Genomic DNA, 25,037 nt, shown 5'->3' on the forward strand with positions numbered 1-25,037 from the left:
GAATCTGGATATATTCGGCTCCATCAAGTTCACTTGACCTTTTCCGCACTCTTCCGTCCGAAGTGAATTGTTTGGTATCTATCCCGCCCGTCTTATCGTTCAGTGGAAATTTATTATCCACAGGCATTGAAGGTAACATAATTAGTAATGTTAAAGCACCGAGATGTGCGCTCTGCACGATTTAGCTTCTCGTCCACTCTCCCGGTAGTTATAGATGCTGCCCCTTCTTAGTACATAGTTCTCCGTGTCGAGGTAGTGGATAAGTGGAGGCCTCGACCCATATCCTACTTCGGCACTAATGCGCCTGAATGACGCCCCTTCTCCAATCACACTCAAGCATCTGGGATAGAGCAATTCGCAGAGCATTCAGGCCACGTTTTTCAGCCTTGAAAAGTAAGTCTGCAAAATACCGTCACCTAGGCCTCACTTTCAGTTTCTGTAACCCTCGTCTATCCCTCCAGTAGTTACTGTGCACGAGGACCTCCGGAAACCCCTCAATAACCCAGGACCACTTCTGCACAAACAGCTCCGAGACTTCCCAATTCTGCGGCAGCCAAGGATCGCCCCACACCATCATTCCCACGTCGCCATTCGACGGATCCATTATATCAGTACAGAGCTCGCAATCGTTAAATGACTCGGCGGCATGCACGAGATTATCCCGCATCCCGGGGAACGGGAAACAGTCTAGCCAGGGATGGTGAGGGATCGAGCGTTGAGTAGCGGTGGGAGAGAGACTAGTGGGGATAATGTCATCGTGGTTGTTCGGCGTATTGAATGGGGAGATGTCGTCATCTCCCATTTCCTGAATGCTTAATCCCAGAGATGCCATGTTATCCACGAACGCGCGAAGAACGTTGAATTTGGTTAGGGTGAGCAAATGGTCCAGACATGGATCTGCGGCATAGTATCGCTCGTAGGCCGTTGCGTTGAAGCGCGTCATCATCGCCACAGCCTCTAGGAGCGATGCTGGTTGAGAAAGAGATAGCTGCTGTGGCCCTTTGGTTTGATCTGGTCGTGGAAGAATCAGTGCGTAACGGCGCCGACCTGCCTTGTCATTCTTGGACCGCAGGATAAGGGCCTTTTGCCGGTTACCGTGTTTTCGCGCGCCTATTAAGGGATTAGTTGTTGTCGCAGTGGATTGCAGAGACAACCACGAAGGTTATAGTTTACAGGGCAGAATGCGTTGTTAAAGAGCAAAGGTGCATTTGAGGTACCTACGCAAAACACGTTGATTGACTCTATTCTGCAGCTTCTTGCGTAGCGCAGGATCTGTGACCCCCGTCCAGTCCTCGTCGAGCCGGTGGATCCGCTCTTGCGAGGACATGGGATGGAGCATGAGTGGTGACTGTGGCACGCTAGATGGAGTTGTAGAGGGGCTATCCATGCTGCTCATCTGAGTGGATGGCAATCATATGCATAAGATGGCAAAGAATATTAGGTAGGATTGTAAGTGAAAAGGGGGCAGAAAAGACTGAGGTTCCGCTCAAAATTACGCCATCTTTCCACTCGTTACCGATCGGGCCGTGGCAAAAGCTTCATTATATAAGCAGTAGCGTGGGCTTGGGGCAGAACGGGGTATTGCAATTACTGGGAAGTGCTCCACTTGTATTGATCCTTGAAGCCAGAGATTGCTACACGTTTAGGAACGGGGATTGCAAATTAAACTCCGAAAAGCTGACGGGGATGGAATGGGCTGACCTAGAGCCTGTCCGTGATCATACTGAATCTTTTGCATGGAAAGCGCCGGATCACCGGCATCCATTGGAGCCAATCATTAGATCCATGGATGCAGCTGGATGACAGATTTTAGCCAATCACCGGCAACTGAGCAACAATAAAGATATCCAGGTAGATGGAAGTAGGTAGGAAGGTATAACGGAGGTCGCAGAGTCTGTTCATTTCCCTAATATAAAAAGGCCTTAGTTCTGTCAATTCTCATTTCAATTCACCCTCAAAGACCCTAAACCAGACCTCAACAACATGGCAGCTACTCCCGGCTTTGGGCCCCTGACTTCCGCTGTTGAAATCACGGCAGCATTTCCCGATGCTGTCAACGGCAAGAACATCATCGTCACCGGTGTGTCCCCGAACAGCTTAGGGCTTGCCACTGCCACTGCCTTCGCATCCCAGTCCCCGGCAAGCCTCATCGTGACGGGCCGGTCGGTCGAGAAAGTCCAGGCGTCGATCGAGTCTCTGAAAGCAAGCCACCCAAATGTCAAGTATCACGCTTTGATCATGGATCTTGCATCCCAAACTTCCGTCCGGGCTGCTGCAACCAAGATCAGTGACGATGGCACTATCCCTACCATTGACATCCTTGTCAACAACGCCGGAGTGATGGCCATTCCTACATTGACCCTTTCCGAGGATAGCATTGAAACAACCTTTGCCACGAACCACATCGGCCATTTCCTCTTCACCAACCTGATCCTGCCCAAGATGATCAAGGCCTCCCAGACCTCTTCCCACCCGACAAGAATCGTGAACGTGTCTTCGTATGGACACCAATTCTCCCCCGTCCGATTCTCCGACATCAACTTCCGCAAACTCCCAACCGAGCTACCCGAAGACGAGCGCCCCGATCTGCAAAAGACCGAGTTCTTCACCGGCAGTAGCCATTCCGAAGACACATACTACGGCTTCTTCTCCTACGCGCAATCCAAAACAGCGAACGTGCTGTTCTCGGTTTCCCTGAGCCAGAAGCTGCAGGCCAAGTACGGGATCTCGTCGTTTGCGGTGCACCCTGGCGCCGTTGACACGAATATCAGTCGACATGCTACCCCGAGCGAAATCGAACAGGCCCTTAAGAGAGCCTCCGAGCTGGGCTTTGACTCTGCTCCGAAAACCCCGGATCAAGGGGCGAACTCATCCGTTCTTGCTGCGGTTGATCATGGATTACCGCCTGTGGATATCTCGGATGTTGAGGCTAAGGGGGTCTACCTTGCGGACTGCAAGGTAGATGATGAAAAAGTTGCAGCATTTGCTAAGAGCGCGGTGTTTGCGGAAAGGCTTTGGGCTTTGAGTGAGGAGTTGGTACAGCAGAAGTTTGACTTTTAGATGCACAGAATGCAAGATTTTGGTATTGTTAGACGCCTGAATGGCAATTCCTTTAGCTCTAGGATAGATAGAGATATATAAAAATTGTTATTAGAACTTCTATCCTTGTGATCGAGGAAGCAGATTAGAGAATTATGCAAAGATACACTACCAAATAAAAGCAACGTGACTAACTACACACAAACAAAAACATACCTCCTCTACAAAACCGCCTCGACATGTCCCGCCAACTCGCCCTGAACCCAGCTGAACAATTCCTCCTGAAGAGCATGATTCTGAGCGAGTTTCGAGCCCGATTCCACCTTGCCAATAGGCCCATAGTATTTTCCATGTTCCGCGTCGGGGCTCACGGCCGCGAAGATCTGCGAAAGGGCGCCCTTTTCGACAGGCGTGGCAGCCAGACAGACAGCGACATTCAGGAACGGCTTGAGGAAAGTACCCGTGGAGGCATGGTGGAGATTCGTCGCTACCATACCGGGGTGGACCGGAATGATCTTGCATTCCGATTCTCTCTCCGCCAACGCCTTCGCATAGTGGAGATTGGCCAGCTTGGACGTCGTGTATCGCTCCGTGGTATGTCGGTCGGGGGCGGTCGTGCGCAGCTCGTCGAACTTGTACACATCGCTGGGGGCGCGGGTGTGAGCGGCAGAAGAGAGCATGACCATGCGGGCCTGGGGATTTAGTTTTGCGGTCTGGCGCAGAACCGGGAGGAGGAGCTGCGTGAATAGTGCTGGGCCGAGGACATTAGTTCCGAACTGGATTTCGTACCCGTCGGTGGTGAGACCTTCGGGGGTCATCATGATGCCGGCGTTGTTGACGAGGATGTCCAAGCGGGACTGTTGGCTGAGGAATTCTGTGGCTGCGGATTTGACGCTGGCAAACGATGCGAGATCGAGTTGTAGGAAACGGATGTTGGTGAAATTGGGGTTGCTCTGCTTGAGGTCTGCAATGGCTCGTTCGGCCTTGACTTGCGATCGAGCAGCCAGGTAGATACAGGCCGGGTCATGCTCGCTGAGCTGGCGGATGGTTTCATAACCGAGGCCTACGTTGCCTCCGGTGACTATGATGACCTGGCCGTGGAGATTGGGGATATCCTGACTGCGGAATGTAGGCATGGTCGGGTTCAGTGGGCACTGCGCTGGGGTTGTTGTGGGAGCGTAGGCTGGTCGAACTAGGTAGTAGCAAAATAATAGAGGGCTGGGTACTGAAAATTGAAAGCACAGATCTGGCGAAGAGCCCTTTTAAGAGTCACCATTTGGCAAAACCCTTGAATAGAAATTGTACCTGTCAATACAAGAGTGCTTGACTTTATTGCCTAAAATCCTTGCTGATTGGTTGAAATCGGTCATCCAGCTGCATGGCTCCACTATATCCACTATTATCTAGTCGATATCTCGGTCGCCACTCGCCACCCGATCTAATGATCCGGGTTATTCATGATTTGTTGGAATTCGGTCATCCGGCTATATCCATGGACGCCTACGCCGCACTGTGTAAGGTAGTTATTTGCATTAATTTCTGCCATTACCTATGCCTAGGAGCTAAATCCTAGACACCTAACCAGCCATCATGGCTATCCATACTCTGTACACGTCCTTGAATATCTATCAATTCTACCCATTCAACAGAGGCCATTTATGAGACATGATCACCCATCCATGGGCGGTTTTCTCGATCGGCTCTCGTTCCAACCCCCAAGCAGATATCACATCATTCCCGAGCTGATACTTCCACACAGTATTAATTTCCAGCCGGGTTCCTGCCGAAGACTCTCGGTCCCGTGACAGATGAAGGGACTCGCTGGTATCGAAATTGACATCTGAAAAATCTTTACACATTTCCCCACGAAACGTAAAGGATAACAGTCGCAAACGAGGCATCTGCCGAGCAGCTCGCCCCATAGCTTGGTAGAGTTTGTCGAGTTGGTGGTTTTTCATCAACCCACGTTTTCCATACTCATGAGCCGTCCACATGTCTCGTGGGCCGCACAAGCTCCTTCTATATCTCGCGTTGTTTTCTTTTTCAGCGTCCTCGTCGATAATCCATTTTCCTGCGTCTCGTCAGTGACTGCAGTCTAAGCTACCTGCATGGATTTGAAACGTGCCAACGTACCATCTGCTGTATATGGCGGCATGTCGAGGATCTGAAGGACTTCGAGATGGGGCCAGTGCATGACCTTCATACTCTCACCATTACTTCTCGAGGGAGAATAGAAAAATTGAGGACTGATTCTGACACCGTCCAGCGTCAGCGTCCGAAGGCGCGTGCCGAGCGTGCCAAATGCAATGGATAGTTCATCGCGTCCGCTGGGGGATAGATAATTCGCTGCGTCGCCCCAATACTCGTATGACATCTCCCGGCGGTGATAGAGCGTATATTTGAATGTTTCGACCGAAGACGGTACGAGCGGCAGATGATCCGCAAGCTCTAGATTATAACAGGTGAGTCATTCTGGTCATGCGAAGAAAACTTTCAATATTATTCGATGAGTATTCACACCTTGTCTATGCTCTTGGAGAGCTCGTATCGCGTCCGGCGGGATAACGTATGTTTCTCTACCCCAGGCCCGTTTGACGCCCGACAGGCAAGATAGAGTCTGAAAGTACGCCGACGGACGAACATGACTGAACTTTCTGCGAAAAGCGACTGGGGTGTTTGCTATCTCCCGAACGTTGAAACTCTTGACGCAGGATACGTTTGGGATATCCGACACATCCTCGCTCGTGAGATGAAACAGATGGGACATTTGATTCTGTTCATATAACTCATCAACGGACAGAGATTTTAGGACCTGCCCGTCTATCACCTTTAGAACCCCTTCCTTAGTATATGGGCCACCTCCCCCAAGCCACAAGTCGATGCCCGGGGTTACATACGGACCAGAAGTCCACGAATGCAAGAGACCGAAGAGGCGGACGATCAAATTGCGGTATTTGTGGTTATGTACAGTGGGGAAATCATTCGCAATTGACTTGGGAACTTGGCTGCTTGGGGGGTTGGTCCTCGGAATGCCAATCGAAGCGTCCACTATCATATGCCGGATATGCATGCGTCTCATGCAGCGATACAAATTACCCGAAGTATACTGCTCTAGGCTCTGCAAACCCTCTTCATCTAGAAGAACAACTTTCTCCCATATCAGCTTCTCCACGGCTGCCTGCCATTGGCGCGAGATGACAGTATACGGGGCTAGATTTTGACCGCCCCAGTCAAGCAGATTCTCTTCGAATTGCGACCAGGGAGAACAGCGATGAACCTCCTCGATCTCACGAGGATGCAGAGATGAGTGTTCGTAGAGATACGAGGCGACTTTGTCGATTATCTCGGCAGGCAGTCTCTCCATCGCGTTGAACGGCTAGGCCGCTAGGGCGATCTGGCGAAAGACGTCCTGGACGCGTCGTGGGAGACCAAGATGGGCTGTTGCCGAAGCGGGATCGAGAGTGAAGCTCTATCGGCCCTGGCAGAAGGGTAGAAACAATATGGGTTTCTATGAGATGCCAACTCCGAAGCACTTTGCCAATATTCAAGCAAGTACCAAGAGAGTCAAGGGGTTGTTTGGCAGGAAACACCCTAAGACGGCTAGACTGCCAAGAGTTACTGGGGCCAGACCAGAGCCAACTAGAATTCAAGGAAATTTGCTCCACATTCGCGTAATCGACACCGCAGCGCAATGATAAACCAGTCCGGAGTGCAATGAAGGAGTACTGCGTCAACCGTTGCTCACTGCAAGATGGATGTACCCGTGGCAGCAAATGTCCTCGGGACTATCGGTGCTGTCAGTACACACCCCACCAATACAGTGACAATTCAGTTAGCTGACATTATCTACGTAGGTGTGCTGGTCTATTCAGGTATGCTAGATTGCCTAGTTCTTCTGATATTTGGGTAAAGGCTGACATTCATCAGCTACTCCCGCAAATTATCATCAACTACAGGCGACATGATACAGAGGGTCTGCAGCCCTCAATGATGCTGCTGTGGGCGGCAGCCGGTGTGCCTCTTGGAGTGTACAACATCGTTGAGAATTTCAACGTGGCACTTCGCATACAGCCTCAAATCCTGACAGCTCTCAGTCTGCTCACATGGGCCCAGTGTCTGTACTATGGGAAGGTGGGGACACCATGTATTGGCTGCTCAAATGAAATGACTCACAATGTTTAGAAATATACCATCCCAAAATGCATCGCCGCCGTTGTTCCCCTTCTCGCAGGGCTGGGAGGCATTGAAGTAGGATTGGTGTTTGCCCTCAAAGCGGCACTAAATCGTGACCTCAGTTGGCCAATGACTTTAATGGCTGTGCTTAGCGCCTGCCTGCTGGCTGCCGGTGTTCTTACACATTACTGGGACATCTATGTTCACAGGACTGTGCGAGGGATCAGTTTTTTGTTTGTGGGCATTGATGCTGCTGGGGACTTGTTTTCTCTGGTGTCTGTTTGTGAGTATCTCATGTCGCTGAGAGGAATGCATCTACTAATTATCCAAACCAAGTATTCGAACCAACCATCGATGTTCTCGGGATGGTTATCTATGGCACCGAGCTAGCACTGTGGATCGGCATTTTCATATGTGGAGGGGTCTTTAACCTTCGGCCTTGGATTCAGAGCCGAAGGAAGAAGCACCATGAACAGGAGCAGGAACCTGTGTCTCTACATGAGATGCCATCCTCGACTTCGGTATTCCGAACTGTTTCGGGGTCGGAGGTCGTTGGTAGGAGACCGCGAACCCATGCATCCGACCCTTAAGGTGGTCTTTTTGGGGTTTAATTGTAGTTTTAATTTCATGCAAGAAAGGCTTAATGCTAGAATATTTAGCAAGTTGTCTACTACTTACACCAAATGCATAAGTTTTAAACGTGACCACTGACCGGCCGCCGGAGAGCGTCCGACCGCCCCACTTCTCCCCCCGCCACCGTCGACTGCCAACCAACTCTTCAACAGCCAACAGCTCTACTCGGCCCGGCAATTGACCTCATCCTCATGGGTCTGTTGCAATCATGAGCGAATTGGATCACGGGGCATCGCAGGTGCTCCGGAAGACTTTCGCTTGCGACGAGTGCAAGCGACGCAAAGTCCGCTGTTCCGGTGATGAGAATTGCTCCAATTGCCTCCGAGACGCCAAAGCATGCCAGTACACCTCTCCATCCCAAAGGCTTTGGTCGCTTCAGAGGTTGGTCTTTAGACACCTAGCTAAATTCGTATTCGAACTAACGAGAGCTATCAAGACGTCTTCAGGAATCTGAGCGCATCCGAAAGGACATCGAGAACGCTTGGAAAGTATATCTTCCCTCGGTTGACTTGCAAGAAGCCGTGCGCAACACGCGGGAAAGCCCACACGGCATAGCTACAAGCACAAAAAGGAAGCGCAAATTGAGTAATGAAGTAGAGCATCCTACTGAACAGACCTCGACAGCCATAACAGAGCACAGCAATGCGGAAGACTACGAGTTCGACGAGTCGCAAGACTTCGATAATTCAATTGACGGCATGGGATTTCTGACCGTCGATCCGCACAAAGCAGGATATACCGGACCTCAGTCCGGTATTGCTGCCTTGAAGTTTCTGCAGTCACTTCCACTCTACCTGCCATTAAATAGTATCAATACCCCTTCGTCCCTAGATGAGGACGCTCTGCCGGCTGCATCTCAGCCGACGGAAGCAGTCCATGGGTACATTGATGAGTACTTTTCCCTGTATCACCCGGCTTACCCCATTCTTCATGAAGGCACATTCCGTGCTCGAGTATCGGGTAAGTTATTTGAAGCTGTCTATAGAAAATTGTCCTGACATTACTAGGTGCTCTTGCAAAGCCAAGGGATGGGTCTTGGCCCTTGTTATATAATGCCGTCCTTGCGATCGGCGCTTTTGCAGGTGACTCGAATGCGACGAAATGTGACATTCCATTCTACCAAGAGGCGCGTCGCCATTTGACCATGGACGTCCTCGAAAAGGGGTCATTGAGCTATGTACAAGCCATTACTCTGTTGGCTAATTACCTCCAAAAGCGCAACAAACCAAACGCGGGGTTTATACTGATTGGCATCGGCTTTAGCATGGCCCTCGCTATAGGGCTGCATCGAGAGTTTGCCATGCCAAGTACGTCACCGTTTACGATGGAGATTCGGCGACGGGTGTGGTGGACGCTGTTCGTTTTTGTTTCCGGAGCACAGTTGACACTGGGAAGACCGGCCGTGTCTTTAGTTGGCGTGAACATCAGACTGCCAGCGAATTTGGATGATCATGACCTTGCCGTGGATATGGACGAATTGCCAGACTCGAGATCAGACGCGACGATTACTTCTTCTCTGATCGCTCAAGTCAAACTTGCCAAGATCGCCAACGCCGTCCAGGTAGAGCTTCTAACGCACTACCGGCCGACATACGAGAAGGCCATGAATCTCGACCAGAGCATCGCGCATTGGTGGAGGGATTTACCACCATACCTTGATCCAGATGTGTCCTTGAAACCGCATCTCGACTTGGCAAAAAGAGTGCTCTTGTGGAGAGCGTTCCATCTGCGTATTGTCCTGAATCGTCCATTCTTATTCGAGGCTGTAGCCACAAGGTCGGATATCAACACAAGTACAGGGCCGATCAAGTCGTGTCTGGATGCCGCAGACGAATGCGTTCTCTCCATTTGTGGATTCTTCAACTCTACCGAAAAAAGAAATAGGGGGATAGCCTGGTACGCCACATACTGGTTGATCACAGCAAGCTTTGTCCAGGCAACGTGCTACATATACTGTCCCTCGCACCCGCTAGCCCCAAGCTGGAAGAGCCATTTACAGCAGGCTGTTAGCTGTCTGGGGAGCCTTGGAGGCTCGCACGACATGGCGCTTCGTGCTCAAAATATCCTACAAAAGCTCCTGGGTAAGCAAGCCAATCCTTGGTTTCTTTCCCCTTGTTCTTCTTCTATTCTTAGTATCAATCGAACCAAGTTACTAACCCTGACCAGAGCAAGGCTACGAACAACCCATGGGCGAAGGATCGGAAGAAAGCTTGAGGTCTCTCACGTTAGCGCCAGCCTCGGCGCCACCGACAAACGCAATATACAACCCCTTGTCAATGGGATTAGAAGATAGTCTAACATGGTATCCACAGGGTTCATCCAATGCGGAGCTCCTAGATGCGGCGGGTGGCTTCATGATCCAGAACATCTTTGAAGGATCGGAAGATTATACAGGACCTCCGTGGATGCCCCTTTGACTGACTGATCGATATAGGCTATTTACGCTGAGGACCCATGCTATTCAAGGAATTGAAGTTCTAGTCTTTCACACGACATTTTCCAGCTGCGTTTCTCTAGACCCAAGCTCAAATATCACAGCGCGTTAGACGGAAAATCCTCGGACAAGTTGATAACGGAATATATTGAAAGAAAAAGATCTCGATCTACTGAATCAAGCAGACTATGAACTCCGCCCCCATAATCAAAATGTGCCACCATTACTTTGGGTCTACGTCTAATCTACATGCTCCACGCTAGGCGAGTCTCCAGTCTTCAAAGTGCCCCCATACTGGGATTGCTTCGCGTTGCGCTGAACCTCTTCGTCTTCGTGTTCGATGAACCTGAGAGGACGCTTTGTTGAAGTGGCATCCGGGTCACCGACCACGATCAGGGGCGGATTAGAACGATAATAGGCATCAACGTCTTCCAGCGTCCGGTTTGCTATGCCGCAGTCAGTAAGACGGTAGCCCATGAAGATGGTAATTGAACAAACCTGTCTCAGGATACAAAAAGTAAATTGTCGGCAGGAAGACGGCATTCATAACAGTCCACACGATCCAAAATTTCCATCCGATATTTTGAATCCCGATGGGTGTGATTTCGACGATGGCGAAGTTGGTTATCCTTGATCATCATTTATTAGTTCACGATTGACACATAATTTCAACAGTAAATTAATCTAGAGCTTACCAGTTCGTCGCCGTCGAGACTGCCGCGCCCTTGGTTCTCATGGATAGGGAGTTGATTTCAGTCGGGTACAGCCAGGGCACACCCAGCATGCCGATTCCAAATGCCACATGATACAAGAAGAAAAAGGCAACTGATGCGGTGGCGTACACTCGATTCTTCTCGGCAAGGCTGAGGAGAATAGTAATGATCAGGAATGAAACAAACTGGCCGAAGCCAGAGAGCATCATCAGCCCTCTTCGGCCGAATCGTTCCACCATGGTGACTGCCATGCACGAGAAGAAAAAGTAGGATGTCGCGTTGCAGGCTGTCAGGAGTCGCGACATACTATTTGACAGTCCGACGGAGTTTATGAGCACTAGGGGGAGATAATAACTCATGATGTTGATTCCTACAGGAGATTAGCTGATGGTAATTAGCCACAGGAAGATATGATCTCAAAACAAACCTTGGAACTGCTGCATGGCCTGTGTCCCAGCGCCCAGAAGTAATCTTCGGAGGGTCTTGGTGCCGTCTGACTTGGCTCCGCGCAGAAGGTCCCGCCATCGAATAGCCCGTTCTCGCTCATACTGGATACTGAACTTGATCTCATCATGCTGAGTTGTAACATACGGATCGTCAACAGACTTCGCCTCGATGCAAGCGATAACCTGAATAGCCTCGTCTTTGTGGCCATGCGAGATAAGCCATCTGAGATTTGTCAGAATTGTTGCAATCGCGGACAGCACAGAGACATGCATACCTAGGAGACTCAGGAAGCCAGGGGATCGTGAGAAACAGCACAAATATGAAGAAAAATTGCAGAGCAATTGGCAACCGCCACGCGATAGCTCCTTCATGGAAGGAAAGACCGTAATTAATCCAGTTGACGATGCAGTATCCGCCGACATTGAGTCCGAGTTCGAAAATGACCAATTTACCTTTCCATTTGGCCTGGGCTGTTTCCGTTTGCCAAATGGGTGCCGTCGCTGTGTTGATCCCATTGCCAATTCTGCGCATCTTAGCATCGTGCCGGATTTCTAGGAACAGCCCCAGCCCATAAGTTACTCACCCTAGAACCACTCGGCCCACAAACATTTGGGCTAAACTGTACGAGGACGCCTGGAGGATGGTCCCGATTGCCATTATTGCCGTGCCCCAAAGAATGGACTTCTTTCGGCCTAGTCGGTCTCCGAAACTGAATGCAAGAATTGCTCCAAGAAAGCAACCAACATCATAAATGGCGGTGACCGTTGATAGCGTCTTCGTTTTGGTGGGACCGACAAGATCATGAAGTTCGAGAAAGTCTTGTGTCACCACAACGCCGCCTGAGAATAGATTATTAGATCGAGAAAGGGGAGACGCAGGAAACGAGCGACATACTGAAGACACCCTGATCGTATCCGAACAAGGTCATATCGGTACCACATGCTACCTGAAATCATCCCGATCATGTTAGAAAGGATCCGAGACGATAGAGGATGCGGTCAACTCACCGTCAACCAAAAGGTAAGCCACCCCCCGGTGAGGCCAAAGTACGGCTTCTTTGCGGATACCATCATGTAAACTAACAACCAGAACAGCGGAGCGATGTTCAACAGTCTGTGGAGAAATTGCGGAGTAGTACCGGCCCTATCCGGCCTTTATATCCTCGCGCAACTATTCTCTCCGGAAAGAGCAACGACGGCAGCCTGACGGGTTACATCCTCCACTAGACGAATCCGGAATGCGGGGGAACAAAACCGTGGGGGAACATTAACATCCCGTCGATCGGCTTCAAGTCATGCGATTGGGATTCAGTCCGGCCGTGCCGTTTCGACGAGTTTCACCCTCGGTCTTTTCCACCATTGGCGGGCTCGGCCTGATTGTCTGATTTCAACACCCAATCCACCCTGGATCGGGATGCCAGTGGGGGTGGAGTGCGTCATTTCTCCGGTCTGATTGCTGATGGCTGACAATCCGGGGATCGCAGGCCAAGAAATACGACTCCATTTTTCCCCAGACCGGACGCTCGTCCAATCACGGCGCATCCGCCGAGAGTCTCGGATCATCCCCGACCGTCGGCGTGCCCTAATTAGCCTGTTTGCTGCTTGGCAACGACAGGGGCATGGGTCATATTCAACATTGGTCCAGATATTCGGTGTTCTAAATTTTGTAATATCTGTTGACGTGAATCTAGATTCCAGGCTGGAAAAAGGCTCTAACACCCACCACCATTCGGCCCACGCGCTGTTCTCGGCCCCGGAGATAGCCCCGACGGCCACAGCCCGAGCTTATTGCGTCAACATGCAGAATGATTTCGAATTAGTGGCAGATTCTTTGCTAGGGAATTAAAGTAGCTTCATCCGAAGCTCATGCATCTGGCAAAATACAATTCTACACCTCAAACTATCGCAATGTCGCTACAAGGTAAAGTCGCCATCGTCACTGGTGGTGCCCGAGGCATTGGAGCAGGAATCGCCCGCAGTCTCAGCAAACAGGGAGCAAAGGTATAGCATATCATCCCTCTCTACCTACCAAATACCTAATCCAAACAGGTGGCCATCAACTATGTCTCCCTATCCTCCAAAGTCGCCGCAGAGGCTCTCGTCGAAGAACTCCGCAACAACAACACCCAAGCCATCGCCATCCAAGCCGACATGACCGACCCGACGTCCCCAAAAACCATCATCCAAAGCACCCTATCAGCATTCCAAACCGACCACATCCACATCCTCGTCAACAACGCCGGCGCCGGCGACAACCGGCCCCTCGAAGACATCACCCTCGACAGCTACACCACGCTAATGGACACCAACGTGCGAGCCGTGATCTTCATGACCCAGGCCATCCTGCCATATCTGCCGCGTAGTGGCCGAATCATCAATCTCTCCTCGATCTCTGCTCGCGGCGGCTACCCCACGCAGTCGGTCTACGCGGCCTCTAAAGCTGCCGTCGAGGGTCTTACCCGTGTCTGGGCCACCGAGCTGGGTCATAAATACGGTGTCACTGTGAATGCGGTGAATCCGGGCCCGGTGGATACGGATATGTATCAGGCTGCCGGGCCGGTTCATCTGGCGCGCATGGAGGAGCAGAATAAGAAGGTGCCTGCGGGTCAGAGGTGCGGGACGGTCGAGGATATCGCGGATATTGTTACGTTTTTGGCGGAGGAGAGGTCGAGATGGGTTACGGGGGATGTTATTTGTGCGAATGGGGGGATGGTGTATACCTGATGGGTGTTACTTTTACGCATTGTTTATACCGGTTAAATTTAGATAGAAGTTTCATTACAGCTATATAGTTTCTACATAACCTGGTCCTTGAATAGCGTGACTGTCTATTTAGTTCTATTGGCCGTTTGTCCTTTCTAGCAATAGACATCTGAAGTCCAAGTAGCATTGCCTACTCACCACGAGATGACTATCCTACAGAGTCTGTCTAGGTAGCCATTTGACTCACTAGGTTTGAATTTTCTCTGGCCCACTTAGTGCGCATACCACAGCCCAGACTCGTCCAAGACTAAGGAAAGGTCTGTTTTCTCGGCAATGGCCGTGCTGCAGAACTCCGATGCAGACCTCCGAACGGCATCCCCGAGCGGACCACCTCTCGGCGCTACCTCCGACGGGTTCCCGATGACGATTCCAGCCCTAACTTCGGAGCTCGAAGTCCATGCAATCACTGTACATACCGAGAGCTATAAACCTGTGCCTCAATCCCATCCTCTACTTTCTCATCTCATCCCTCCATCCTACCTCAGCACAAGTCACCCCTCTAATACTCAATCTAAACCACTGAAAATGAATACCCTCAACCCCAAAAACCTCGCCATCCACACGAGCCCCCAAAATGACCTCCGGCTCGTGGAATCTGACATCCCCTCCATCAAACCCCACGAATGTCTCATCCACGTCCGCGCCACAGGCATCTGCGGCTCTGACGTCCACTTCTGGAAACACGGACACATCGGGCCGATGGTCGTGACGGGGGACAACGGACTGGGCCACGAGAGCGCCGGGGTGGTCGTTCGTGTCGGCGAGGACGTCACGGACTTCAAGCCTGGTATGTATCTTCCCTGTCCTTCCCCCTTCTCCGAGTCCAGTTCTAGGTCCAGGCCCAAGACTATCTTCCCCTCACCAACACGCACTAACTGCCATGAACATGAATAGGCGACAAAGTCGCCCTCGAATGCGGCATCCCCTGCTCCAAACCAACCTGCACGCCGTGCCGAACGGGCCAATACAATGCCTGTCCCGACGTTGTCTTCTTCTCAACACCACCCCACCACGGCACACTGCGTCGCTACCACGCACACCCCTCCGCGTGGCTCCACAAACTGCCCTCCCACCTAACCTTCGAAGAAGGCGCGCTGCTCGAACCCCTCACCGTCGCCCTCGCTGGCGTCGACCGCTCCGGTCTCCGTCTCGGCGACCCCGTCGTTATCTGCGGCGCCGGGCCGATTGGTCTGGTGACGCTGCTGGCGGCGAACGCGGCGGGCGCGGAGCCGATTGTGATTACGGATGTGGATGAGAATCGGCTGCGTAAGGCACAGGAGCTGGTGCCGCGGGTGCGCACGGTGAAGGTGGAAGTGATGGGGGAGACGGCGCAGGAGGTCGGGGAGAGGATTGTGGGGGTGTTGGGGGCGGAGGCGAAGTTGGTGATGGAGTGTACGGGGGTGGAGAGTAGTGTGCAGGCGGGGATATATGTGAGTGGATCTTTCTGAAGTGTGCGGTTGCTTGTTCCGGAAGAATGATGGTGTTGAAAGACGTTGGGTATGGAAGTGTGCTAATATGGTATGGGTCTAGGCAACTCGCTTCGGGGGCATGGTGTTTGTGATCGGAGTCGGGAAGGATTTCCAGAATATTCCGTTCATGCATATGTCGGCGAAGGAGATCGATTTGAGGTTCCAGTACCGGTACCATGATATCTATCCGAAGGCGATTGGTCTGGTGGCGGCGGGTGTGATTGATGTGAAACCGTTGGTGTCTCATCGGTTTACGCTGGAGGAGGGAATCAAGGCATTTGAAACGGCGAGTAGTCCGGCGGCTAAGGCGATCAAGGTGCAGGTTGTTGATAATTAGATTTATGGTATGTCAGATAGAGGATAGATAAAATTTATAAGGTCTGGGTATTGGTGTTCTCTTAGGGTTGTCTCGGTCATAATGGTTGGACAATACCTTATTTCTGACTGGAGTATACGTAGTTTTCCAGAATCACTTAGATGGTAGATATTTAGATATCGTGCTCATTGGATTATTTTGTATGCCAGAGATAAAAAGTGTTGGATGTCTTGATGACTGGTACGAAAGCCATCAGGGAGTATGGCAAATATCCAGGCTTCTGTGACGATTACAGGTGATGTATTCAGTTAAGGGTGAATCCACCTAAGACCAGCACAGAAAGTCCGAGGGATAGGGGTTTAGTGAACAGAACTCTTTCCATCGACCATTGCCACGAATGCCTAGTCCTTTTACAGCGATTGGTAGATTCACTGACAAGCCTTCCTTCCTATATTGGCATAAGTTAGGCTTCAGTCTGTGTTGATTCTGTACGTGTTACACTGCTTAGGTCATTACCCTGATACTGTCAAACAACTTGAACTTATTCTTGGTCCTTCTCTTTCCATTTGCATTCTTTTAGTCGGCTGCGAAGAAGCTTTGCGGAACGTTGAGAGAGAAAGAAAAACCAGTTCTAGGCCCAATTCCTCTGCATTTAATAATCATACAGGTCATACAGACAGACCTGCTTCTACACAAATGTCCTGAATTTAGTTCTTATGCTTCCTGGTCTCCATTCGGTTAATCCAATGAGATGAGACGATGCTTCCAAGGGGCGGGATTCACTGAATCCCGCCAAACTAAACTTTCATGTTACGTCATTCCTTACCAGAACGAACTACTAATATCCAAATATCGAGGACATGTTTAACGTGCTGCTATTTCAGGTCTTCCACTCGTTCACCATGTTTTTATCATATGTTGTGGTGAAATTAACCCTCCTCTTCTCCGGCCTCTTGCTTCTCCATCGACATCGCAAGCGCCGTAGAACACGCGGTCTCCCGCTCCCTCCTGGACCAAACGGAAGCCTTTTTGTCGGAAATCTATCCGACTTGCCAAAGTCAGAGGAGCCGGAAGCTCTACATTGGCTGAGGCACAAAGATCTATACGGTACGTTGTTTTTGTTGCACCCCTCTCGGTTTGTTCAAGACACTCGAAACAGAGATTAACAATCGGCAAAAGGACCTATAAGCTCCGTCACGGTAATGGGCCATGTATTCGTTATAATAAATAACGCCCAAATTGCATTTGAGCTTCTCGAGAAACGTTCTGCGATTTATTCATCGCGGCCAAAACAGGTGTTCGCGGGTGAACTGTACGGCCTATACTACCTACCTTCCTCTCCGAGACAACGATTTCTATACGGCGAAGCTTGCTAATTGGATATATAGGCTCGGATGGGAAAACGCCGTTGCCCTTCTACCATACTCTACCCAGTTACGGACTCATCGGCGGAACGCATCCCGGCTTCTTGGATCCAGGATAAAAGTGACAGACACGCCGCTGCGGTCTCTGCAGGAGGCAGAATGTGGCCATTTTTTACTTCACGTGTTAAAAGACCCAAGTGGATTGGTGAAATATGTTCGACGGTGAGCAATACCCAACTCGAGCGACACAAGAGAAATGTGGCTGAAATACACATTCCCAGAGAAGCAGGCGCCGTGATCATGAAGAGTATATACGGTTACACAATTGAATCCCACGGAATAGATCCTCTTGTTGCCGGGGCTGAGCAAATCGGGATTGAATTTGCGCAGGCGGCTGTCCCGGGCTGCTGGGTAGTTGATATGCTTCCTTTCTGTGAGTATTCTTCGTGCGTGATCATCAAATTGACAATGAGCTAATTCCATCAAGTGAAGTGGCTACCGGACTGGTGTCCTGGAGCCAAATTTAAGCAGTCTGGTCGGAAATGGCGTCGCAATTTAATGGAATTTACCGAGACGCCTCATGCCTTCGTCAAAGCGCAAATTTCCCACGGTAGGCACACCCCATCTCTCCTTTCTGGACTCCTAGAGCAGAAGAACCTCAGTCCGGAGGACGAAGACTTTCATAAATGGACGGCTTTATCGATCTACGCGGCTGGAGCGGATACCGTTAGTCTATCTATTAGCAGTGGCCTGAATGAAGACCGTTCTAACAATCCAAAGGTAGTTTCAGCTATAGCATCGTTTTTCCTCGCCATGCAGATATATCCAGAAGTCCAGCACAAAGCACAGGAAGAAATCGACCGCGTTGTTGGACCCGAACGTCTTCCAAATTCCAAAGACCGCGAGAACCTACCCTATATAGACGCACTCGTTAAGGAGACCCTGCGATGGAAGCCCGTCGCACCGATGGGTCTGCCGCATACCAGCACAGCCGATGACATTTTCGAGGGATATTCCATTCCTCGGGGGGCGACATTGTTGCCTAATGTTTGGTCTGTAACCCTCTTATCCCCCCTTGCCTTATATCCGTCGTCTAATGAAGTGAATAGGTTCTTTACCCACGATCCAGCAACTTACTCCGATCCAATGACCTTCAATCCTGACCGCTTCCTATCATCCGACAAGAACCTAACTCCAGAGTTTGATCCGCATCGCTTCGCCTTCGGGTTCGGACGACGCGTGTGTCCAGGCCGCTTTCTCGCCGACTCGATGATCTTCCTGACCATAGCACAGTCACTGGCAGTGTTCAATATCAGGAAGGCGAGAACGACCGACACCGGGGTGGAGATTGAACCCGATATAGGGTTCAAGCCTGGGGTCGTTAGCCATCCGGCACCGTTTAGCGCGAGGGTCACGCCACGTAGCGAGAAACACGAGCAGCTGGTTAGGGATGTTGAGAAGGTGTTTCCGTGGGAAAAGAGTGATGCGGATAAATTGGATGGGAGATGGAGTTTACATCGGCGTGGCAGAGAACAAGAGGCTTGTGGGGAGGTTTGACGGTTTGTGAGCGAGATGATTAGACAGACATTGAGCTAAAGCTTCGGTATACGATGATGGCATGAAAAGAGACACATAACAAATCATGACAAGATTTGTCTTTGTTCAACTCCTCGGGTCCGGAGTCCGTCTTGGCGGGTTTTGTACGACATTTCAGGCTGTCTGCTGACTCCCCATGTTTGTCGTCCGGACTCTATCGATTTACACTGCAACATCAGTCAAGTTCAATATCTTCCGGTTTTCCAAATGGCCCCTCAAACCATCCCCCAAAGACTAGAGACAGTCAAACGCGTCCAAAGAATCATGGCCCTCGGATACTCGAGCATGGGCGCATGGTGAGCTCTCCTCCCCAGGGAAGCAACATCGCGTGAAATAATTGCTCTAGCTCAAATCTACATCATCTAGGTGTCTGTTGCATCCAACGTCCGTAATCCATCTCTGCCTTACCGCAGCGTACATCTCCACAGATCGCACAACACTGCTTCTTATGCGCTGCTTCGGTGCACAGGCCACGACCTGTGGTCTACTTCTGGGTATAGCCAATATGACTCGGCAGAGCTTCACGGTCTTTGGCCTCTCCATGGTTCCATATCTCGCGTTCAATGCTTGGTTTGGACTTGGGCATGGGAAGGGGGTTTTTACGCAGTGGTTGTGGTTGGACTTCGTTGGGAATGTGACTTTTGGATTGGGATCGTTATATTGTGCTAGGTTACTGGGACAGAATGAGGACGAGGGATGCAAAACGCGAAGGAATGAATAGTAGTTGACTTGGATTAGGATCCTTGTGTGGGGATTCAATAAACGGTGAACACTAGGTGGATATAAGCATAGTTCAACGTTTTTCAATTTGGATCATTTCAGGAGTTTCCCCAAAGCTCTTGTGCCCGAGGGTGTATGAAATCCTCGCATCTAAAGCACCCTCTCAACCACCCATCCTTCCTTTCCATCCCTTCGGTTTTCGCGGTCCTCAAAGAAAGGCTTGAAAACGGTAGACACAATGCCATCCGCATCGAACTTCTCGCTATATTCACTGTCCCCGGGACTGACCACCCGTCCTGAGATCAGAGGCATGCCAACCAGGATATTCGCCTTGTCGGGCAATGACTTTGCAAAAATGCGACTAAGTGTCTGCGAAGCTGCTTTGACGGCAGATAGCGACGCAAGGGCCTCCTCAGGCTGCTTATCCAAGACGCCACCAGTGACAAGGAAAACCGGCCATTCGCCCTCCGCAATTTTCTCCACATTGGCATTCCCGCGAGCAAACCACTGACCAGCAGTAAGCGTGCCCACGGCCGAGACCTTAAAGTCCTGCTCCAGCTCCTCGGCCGTCATGTCGGTGACAGAGGACAGACTGACGCGGGCAGCGTTGTAGCTCAACACGTCCAACTTCCCCCCGAGTTCTTGCACACACCAGTCCAGCGCGGCGTTGAGGATTGTAGGTTCGCTGGCGTCGGCAGCCCGGTAGATGACTTTTCCTCCTTTGCGTTCTTGCTGGGCCTGACGCACTTCGTCGGCGATGTTGGAGAGGCTCTTCTCGGAGCGGGAGATCAGGGCGATGTTCCATCCTAGGCTGGCTAGCCAGATAGCAAGGGACTTGGACATGAGGGATCCGACTCCCACGATTGCGATGTTTCTGTTCGGGCTGACGGTCATTTTAAGGAATGTTATGGAGTTGGCGGGTTCGGTTTAGTATGAGCAGTGTAGGATGGCAAATGGGGTTATGCAAGAGGGATTAGATCGGGGATCATAAGCTTAACGTAAAGCAAGGTCCCCATCCCTATCTTATACGAACGTCTCGTATCCAGTCAAGGATCCTGCAATTATAAAGCAAGAATTATCTAATAAGCGCAGAAGTCTGGATTCTTCGGAGACTTTTCATAACAAAGAGTTCTCGTAAAACGGGGACATTGTTGCTCCGGTTGACCCGGAATTCCGAGTAAATGTGCGAGACCCAGCGGGTATTGCGGGAACTGCTGACTGACAGGAACTGAAGTCAAGATGTGATTAATATTAAGTAGTATCTAAGTAACTCGAAATGCTATAACTGCTTTAGGGGATCTTTCTATGTCCAAAGATTCAACCGCGGAAAACCCTGCAGAATCTATAATTAGCCCGAGATCTAGAACCCGGCAAGTGGCATGACTTACCCGCCAATAAGAAAATGACGTCATAATTCGTAAATTTTTCGGCTTCGAAACAAAAAAATGCCGCAAACTTTTTTCGATAATTCGATCGCAAAAAAACAAATCTGTCGCAAATTAGCAAGAGTTCGTCGAAGGACTTGCACCATCCCAGCAGAACATACCATATCAAATGCAATTGCCTTTTAAAACTTTTATATGTTGTCGGAATGCAGACGAATGACGTCACCGAGAGGCATGCTGTAAAGACATAGTTAGAACCTATACATTCAAATGAACAGCAACAATCAAGACTCACCTTCGACTGGTTCCTTTCCTCGGAAATGCTCGAGCGAGCCGACCTCGTAAATAACGATCCCTTGCGCGAGTCCGACATCGAGTTTTTCCGCGACCCCAGTAGGCTGGAAGTGTGCGACGATCCGGAATTGAGGTTCATGGCGCGGCGGAAGGAGAACTTGGGAAGCGAGACTTCGGGGAAGGGGTCGGTATGGAACATTGTGAATGATTTGAGGATGTAGTAATATATAATCTGGGATTTGGATCAAGCAATGGCTGATTGATTGGTTTTGAAGTTATTCAGTTCTGTATCTGCATCACCACATCCCTCCTGGCCTTTATTTATAAGGGCGAGAAGCAGCTCGGGAGCAGGACCCGAGTTGCGCTGCAGAGTTTTGGCGGGTGGAGACGCCGGCCTCGGCTCGGGCCCCGAATGGCTGCATCGCACCCTCTAGTTGCGTGGTTTTGTCGTCGACAAGGCGTGCCTGCGGATCGTGGATCTAGATGAGGCGATGCGTGATTTGTGGCGTGACTCATGGACTGACTGCATTGCAATTGTGTGTTGGGTGTGGTTTCAATGTCTATTGTGGCCTTATGTCTATTGTGTGATACAGGGGGATCGACGCTGATCCCGGGTGCTTCCCGGGTACAGGTACCCGGGATGCCGGATAGCAGCATGGCATGAGTCAACGGCTGGTCGGGATTGAATGTTATGTGTACTATTTGACCCTGTGGCTTATGGATCGAACAATAGATAGGTTCGCTATTCACAGCGACTTGTTTTTCTCTCCTTTCCCCCATTCTCAAGCAGCAAGCAGAGCAGCAGGATTCCATTGCAATCCGGGATCTACTTCCTTTACATGATCAGGACCCACTTTTCCTACCTTCTTGAAGATTCTTTTCGTGCAATTTTTGCTGCCTTTTTGGTTTCTAGTTTTTTCTCCTGAGTGAGCTCGCAATCGGATTTGTACCATCTTCGGCGGTACTTCCGAGCTCTACGTGGTCCACTATTTAACGTCATCGAGGCATGAAATTGGCCATGTCGAGCACGAATCTTACGGGGGAGCACTGTAGTCATCTAACGTGCTCGGCTTGTCAACTTCAAGTGAGCACTATTTCTGAGACGTGGAGATGGCGTGCTGCTACTACTAGAATGAAATGAAATGTTCATGCAGAGATGCAGAGTAAATGGACAAAGGATGATCGTCCATTGATCTTGTATCTTTGATTGCCTCGATGTCCGTTCATTATATTCCACCGAGGGTCTAGATCTAGAGAAAACTTCATGTGATGGATATTGTGGATATATAGACCTTTGCCACGTGATGACTCTTTATGGAAAACAACCAGGAGATTCAACCCTCCTGCAACCCTCAACAACGGTTTCATCAATCCAACCGCTTCTGCTACCACAATCGGTTACCTGGCTATTGGATATCTACACCTACAATTAAAGCTTGTCTGTATGGTGATTTACCATGATTTGTCCATTTCAATCAACAGTGGAAGCTAAAGTGGCACACTGCCATACTCCCCCACTATTCCGACAATTGAGAAACGCTTGTTGTCAGTACCATCCCAACCAAGCCATGTTCCTCCACGAATAGTCTTATTCGCCAGACCTACTCCCCAAGAGTAGCATGGAAGAACAAGCTAATCCCGACGTCTCCCTCGTTCACCTTCACACCGCGCACAGCCACCGCATCGTCGCCAGACGGAATCGCCTCCGCATACCACACCGGTCCTCCATGGGGCGCACCGTCGTCGTCGTCGTCAGTTGGAGTAAACAAGTTCGAGGCGTTCCTCTATAAGAGACAGAAAGAGCTTCTATCAGCGAACAGTAAAGCAAACATGGACAGGAAGAGTCTTCTTACGTTTCCATCCGCATGGGTGCCAAGCCAGGAGGTGGACCAAGTGGTAGTAACCGTGGTGATCGTGGAGTCGTCGTCCAGAATCAACCACCCAGAGACGGTACCCAATCCCCCTTGACCGTTTCCAAAGGCTTCGGTGCACTTGTCTGCCACGGTCCACTTGCCGTCGTCGGCGAGGCAGCCGGTGAATTCGCCCTCGTCGGCGTCGGCGAGGCTAACCCGCAAAAAGCCCGGGCCTCCCGGGGGATAGATGTTTTGCTGACCAACAGCGGCAGCGGCCAGGACAAGGGCCGAGGTGGTGAGAGCAGCAGAGGTGAAGCGCATTTTGGGAGATGATGTAGGATGAAACGTGCTTGAGTACCCGATGAAGTGGCAGAAGCTTGTGGTGTATGGAGGTGTTCTGGGACGGAATCCTCAGAGGATTTATACTTGAGTTCTTGGGCTGCCACGAGGAGCTGGTTACCTTGCATTCGTCTACTGATATCAAACAGGGAAGCTCCTAGATCAGAGACTGGGATGGTTACAAGGTATTTTCAGCTGAGACCTAGGATCTGCACATGCGAAATGAATCACGTCAGAAGCCTTTATTTCTCCATCAATCAGAACCGATAGCGAGTGTGATGATGCATCGTACATTCCTTTGGCTTGAAGCTGAACTGCTTCGATCTCGATCCATCGGCACCATTGGATCCACACTTCAGCTGATGATGATACCTATCACGAGACTCAGTATGAGGAACATATCACCTACTCTAATTGGATAGTGTCCAAGCTGAATTATACTGCAGTCACGTTCTTATGACTCAATCAGGCCATCTGACGCGATGATCAGATCCTTGGTTCATTTTGTATGGAAAATCGAATTCCTGGCGTCCTGTAACCTGCAGAATGCATAAGCGACCTAAGCAACAAACCTTTGAAGCAATAGGAAAAGTTCAATCTGCGGGGGGATCCGGAAGGACCGGGCCGGAAGTGATGATCCCGCAACTCCTCAACTTACTATTGATTACTAGTGTGAAGATTCACCCACCAATATAACTGGGATGTGCGGACACGAACTGGCAAAAAAAAAAAAAAAAAAAAAAAAAAAAAAAGGCCTGGCTGCCTTTTTTGCCCACGCTACTCCGTACACTTCTTTCTATGCACGCTAGTCTTTCAATTATGACTGATCCACTAATCTGAAAAGTTCACCCACTTCGATCCCTTTTCGAAATGAATCGATCTGTCTCAACATTGAAATTACCAGGATCCCATCAGGCTTTCCTCTTCGTGGCAAAGACCCGAAGCTCAGCTTGTCGCACTCGCCGAGACATACTCCCTTGCCACAGGAACCAGCAGGGGTCCCACATTAGCACAGCTACATTCTGAGGGGTAGCATAGAAACCCGACCAATCGAGCAGATATCGCAGCCCTACCCTGCATGTTTGCTACGGCTCTTGCATATGCAGGGTACTATAGGAAGAGGGGTTCGTCAGCCACCTCTAAGATTTTGTCATCATGGTGCATGCCCCCTACGAACGTGCGGACATAACTGGTCTTGATACCATTGTGGCATGATGTTATCGCGAATGTGGTCGTTCCGGTTGAGGTTGGGTTGATGGACTCGAAATGATCCAGACCCCCTGTTGTCTCAAATATTTGCTGAGTTGCGGCAAGCTCGGATGAATGACGCCAGGGACGGGGAAAAGCGAGGACCCTTGCGGTTGATCATTACTGGGGAACACTCCGATCCCACAGAGCTGGTTTTTATTGTTTACTAAATCACACATTCCAGATCATTGTGAAAGACGGCTATAACCTGATTATCCGAATGGTTACTCCTCGACAATTTTTCAGCCGGCT

General features: G+C 50.4%; 14 protein-coding genes across 14 annotated transcripts; 7 read left to right on the plus strand and 7 right to left on the minus strand.

Annotated features, from left to right (window-relative positions):
* Window positions 1-412: 412 nt before the first annotated feature.
* On the minus strand, window positions 413-1,327 carry P170DRAFT_352882 (uncharacterized protein; the record flags this gene model as incomplete). Its single annotated transcript, XM_024843944.1, has 2 exons — window positions 413-1,110; window positions 1,222-1,327. 2 exons carry the CDS (start codon window positions 1,325-1,327, stop codon window positions 413-415), a joined length of 804 nt encoding a protein of 267 aa, XP_024707291.1.
* Window positions 1,328-1,961: 634 nt separating this feature from the next.
* On the plus strand, window positions 1,962-3,130 carry P170DRAFT_433887 (NAD(P)-binding protein). Its single transcript, XM_024848599.1, has one exon. The coding sequence runs from the start codon at window positions 1,984-1,986 to the stop codon at window positions 3,058-3,060; it is 1,077 nt and encodes a 358-aa protein (XP_024707292.1). The 5' UTR covers window positions 1,962-1,983; the 3' UTR covers window positions 3,061-3,130.
* A 32-nt stretch (window positions 3,131-3,162) lies between these two features.
* P170DRAFT_433888 (short chain dehydrogenase) lies at window positions 3,163-4,367 on the minus strand. Its single transcript, XM_024848600.1, has one exon. The coding sequence runs from the start codon at window positions 4,173-4,175 to the stop codon at window positions 3,261-3,263; it is 915 nt and encodes a 304-aa protein (XP_024707293.1). The 5' UTR covers window positions 4,176-4,367; the 3' UTR covers window positions 3,163-3,260.
* A 221-nt stretch (window positions 4,368-4,588) lies between these two features.
* P170DRAFT_506899 (uncharacterized protein) lies at window positions 4,589-6,559 on the minus strand. Its single transcript, XM_024854421.1, has 3 exons — window positions 5,560-6,559; window positions 5,173-5,487; window positions 4,589-5,110 (listed from the first exon to the last, which is right to left on the minus strand). Exons 1-3 carry the CDS (start codon window positions 6,401-6,403, stop codon window positions 4,674-4,676), a joined length of 1,596 nt encoding a protein of 531 aa, XP_024707294.1. The 5' UTR covers window positions 6,404-6,559; the 3' UTR covers window positions 4,589-4,673.
* A 231-nt stretch (window positions 6,560-6,790) lies between these two features.
* On the plus strand, window positions 6,791-7,802 carry P170DRAFT_471908 (PQ-loop repeat-containing protein; the record flags this gene model as incomplete). Its single annotated transcript, XM_024852882.1, has 5 exons — window positions 6,791-6,835; window positions 6,894-6,911; window positions 6,967-7,170; window positions 7,222-7,495; window positions 7,549-7,802. 5 exons carry the CDS (start codon window positions 6,791-6,793, stop codon window positions 7,800-7,802), a joined length of 795 nt encoding a protein of 264 aa, XP_024707295.1.
* A 251-nt stretch (window positions 7,803-8,053) lies between these two features.
* P170DRAFT_401797 (putative C6 transcription factor) lies at window positions 8,054-10,714 on the plus strand (the record flags this gene model as incomplete). The annotated part of the gene is made up of 4 exons (XM_024846389.1): window positions 8,054-8,226; window positions 8,282-8,805; window positions 8,853-9,926; window positions 10,012-10,714. The coding sequence occupies 4 exons, from the start codon at window positions 8,054-8,056 to the stop codon at window positions 10,260-10,262; spliced, it is 2,022 nt and encodes a 673-aa protein (XP_024707296.1). The 3' UTR covers window positions 10,263-10,714.
* On the minus strand, window positions 10,485-12,509 carry P170DRAFT_462085 (sugar porter family MFS transporter; the record flags this gene model as incomplete). Its single annotated transcript, XM_024852079.1, has 8 exons — window positions 10,485-10,725; window positions 10,778-10,908; window positions 10,975-11,362; window positions 11,420-11,661; window positions 11,714-11,962; window positions 12,023-12,278; window positions 12,334-12,385; window positions 12,447-12,509. 8 exons carry the CDS (start codon window positions 12,507-12,509, stop codon window positions 10,520-10,522), a joined length of 1,587 nt encoding a protein of 528 aa, XP_024707297.1. The 3' UTR covers window positions 10,485-10,519.
* Window positions 12,510-13,346: 837 nt separating this feature from the next.
* Window positions 13,347-14,162, plus strand: P170DRAFT_377423 (SDR family NAD(P)-dependent oxidoreductase; the record flags this gene model as incomplete). The annotated part of the gene is made up of 2 exons (XM_024845399.1): window positions 13,347-13,439; window positions 13,488-14,162. The coding sequence occupies 2 exons, from the start codon at window positions 13,347-13,349 to the stop codon at window positions 14,160-14,162; spliced, it is 768 nt and encodes a 255-aa protein (XP_024707298.1).
* Window positions 14,163-14,726: 564 nt separating this feature from the next.
* P170DRAFT_351608 (NAD(P)-dependent alcohol dehydrogenase) lies at window positions 14,727-16,007 on the plus strand (the record flags this gene model as incomplete). The annotated part of the gene is made up of 3 exons (XM_024843879.1): window positions 14,727-14,988; window positions 15,096-15,631; window positions 15,732-16,007. The coding sequence occupies 3 exons, from the start codon at window positions 14,727-14,729 to the stop codon at window positions 16,005-16,007; spliced, it is 1,074 nt and encodes a 357-aa protein (XP_024707299.1).
* Window positions 16,008-16,383: 376 nt separating this feature from the next.
* Window positions 16,384-19,399, plus strand: P170DRAFT_453549 (cytochrome P450; the record flags this gene model as incomplete). Its single annotated transcript, XM_024851367.1, has 7 exons — window positions 16,384-16,448; window positions 16,972-17,093; window positions 17,166-17,298; window positions 17,375-17,572; window positions 17,632-17,783; window positions 17,838-18,076; window positions 18,131-19,399. 7 exons carry the CDS (start codon window positions 16,384-16,386, stop codon window positions 18,905-18,907), a joined length of 1,686 nt encoding a protein of 561 aa, XP_024707300.1. The 3' UTR covers window positions 18,908-19,399.
* P170DRAFT_95245 (uncharacterized protein) lies at window positions 19,074-19,742 on the plus strand. Its single transcript, XM_024855450.1, has 2 exons — window positions 19,074-19,242; window positions 19,293-19,742. Exons 1-2 carry the CDS (start codon window positions 19,240-19,242, stop codon window positions 19,665-19,667), a joined length of 378 nt encoding a protein of 125 aa, XP_024707301.1. The 5' UTR covers window positions 19,074-19,239; the 3' UTR covers window positions 19,668-19,742.
* Window positions 19,743-19,816: 74 nt separating this feature from the next.
* Window positions 19,817-20,560, minus strand: P170DRAFT_348264 (NAD(P)-binding protein; the record flags this gene model as incomplete). Its single annotated transcript, XM_024843668.1, has 1 exon — window positions 19,817-20,560. One exon carries the CDS (start codon window positions 20,558-20,560, stop codon window positions 19,817-19,819), a length of 744 nt encoding a protein of 247 aa, XP_024707302.1.
* A 1,056-nt stretch (window positions 20,561-21,616) lies between these two features.
* Window positions 21,617-22,324, minus strand: P170DRAFT_95150 (uncharacterized protein). Its single transcript, XM_024855448.1, has one exon. The coding sequence runs from the start codon at window positions 22,156-22,158 to the stop codon at window positions 21,667-21,669; it is 492 nt and encodes a 163-aa protein (XP_024707303.1). The 5' UTR covers window positions 22,159-22,324; the 3' UTR covers window positions 21,617-21,666.
* A 505-nt stretch (window positions 22,325-22,829) lies between these two features.
* On the minus strand, window positions 22,830-23,856 carry P170DRAFT_95177 (uncharacterized protein). The gene is made up of 2 exons (XM_024855449.1): window positions 23,199-23,856; window positions 22,830-23,129 (listed from the first exon to the last, which is right to left on the minus strand). The coding sequence occupies exons 1-2, from the start codon at window positions 23,517-23,519 to the stop codon at window positions 22,947-22,949; spliced, it is 504 nt and encodes a 167-aa protein (XP_024707304.1). The 5' UTR covers window positions 23,520-23,856; the 3' UTR covers window positions 22,830-22,946.
* Window positions 23,857-25,037: the final 1,181 nt, after the last annotated feature.

This window comes from Aspergillus steynii, assembly GCF_002849105.1.
Source record: "Aspergillus steynii IBT 23096 chromosome Unknown P170scaffold_2, whole genome shotgun sequence".
Taxonomy (NCBI): domain Eukaryota; kingdom Fungi; phylum Ascomycota; class Eurotiomycetes; order Eurotiales; family Aspergillaceae; genus Aspergillus; species Aspergillus steynii.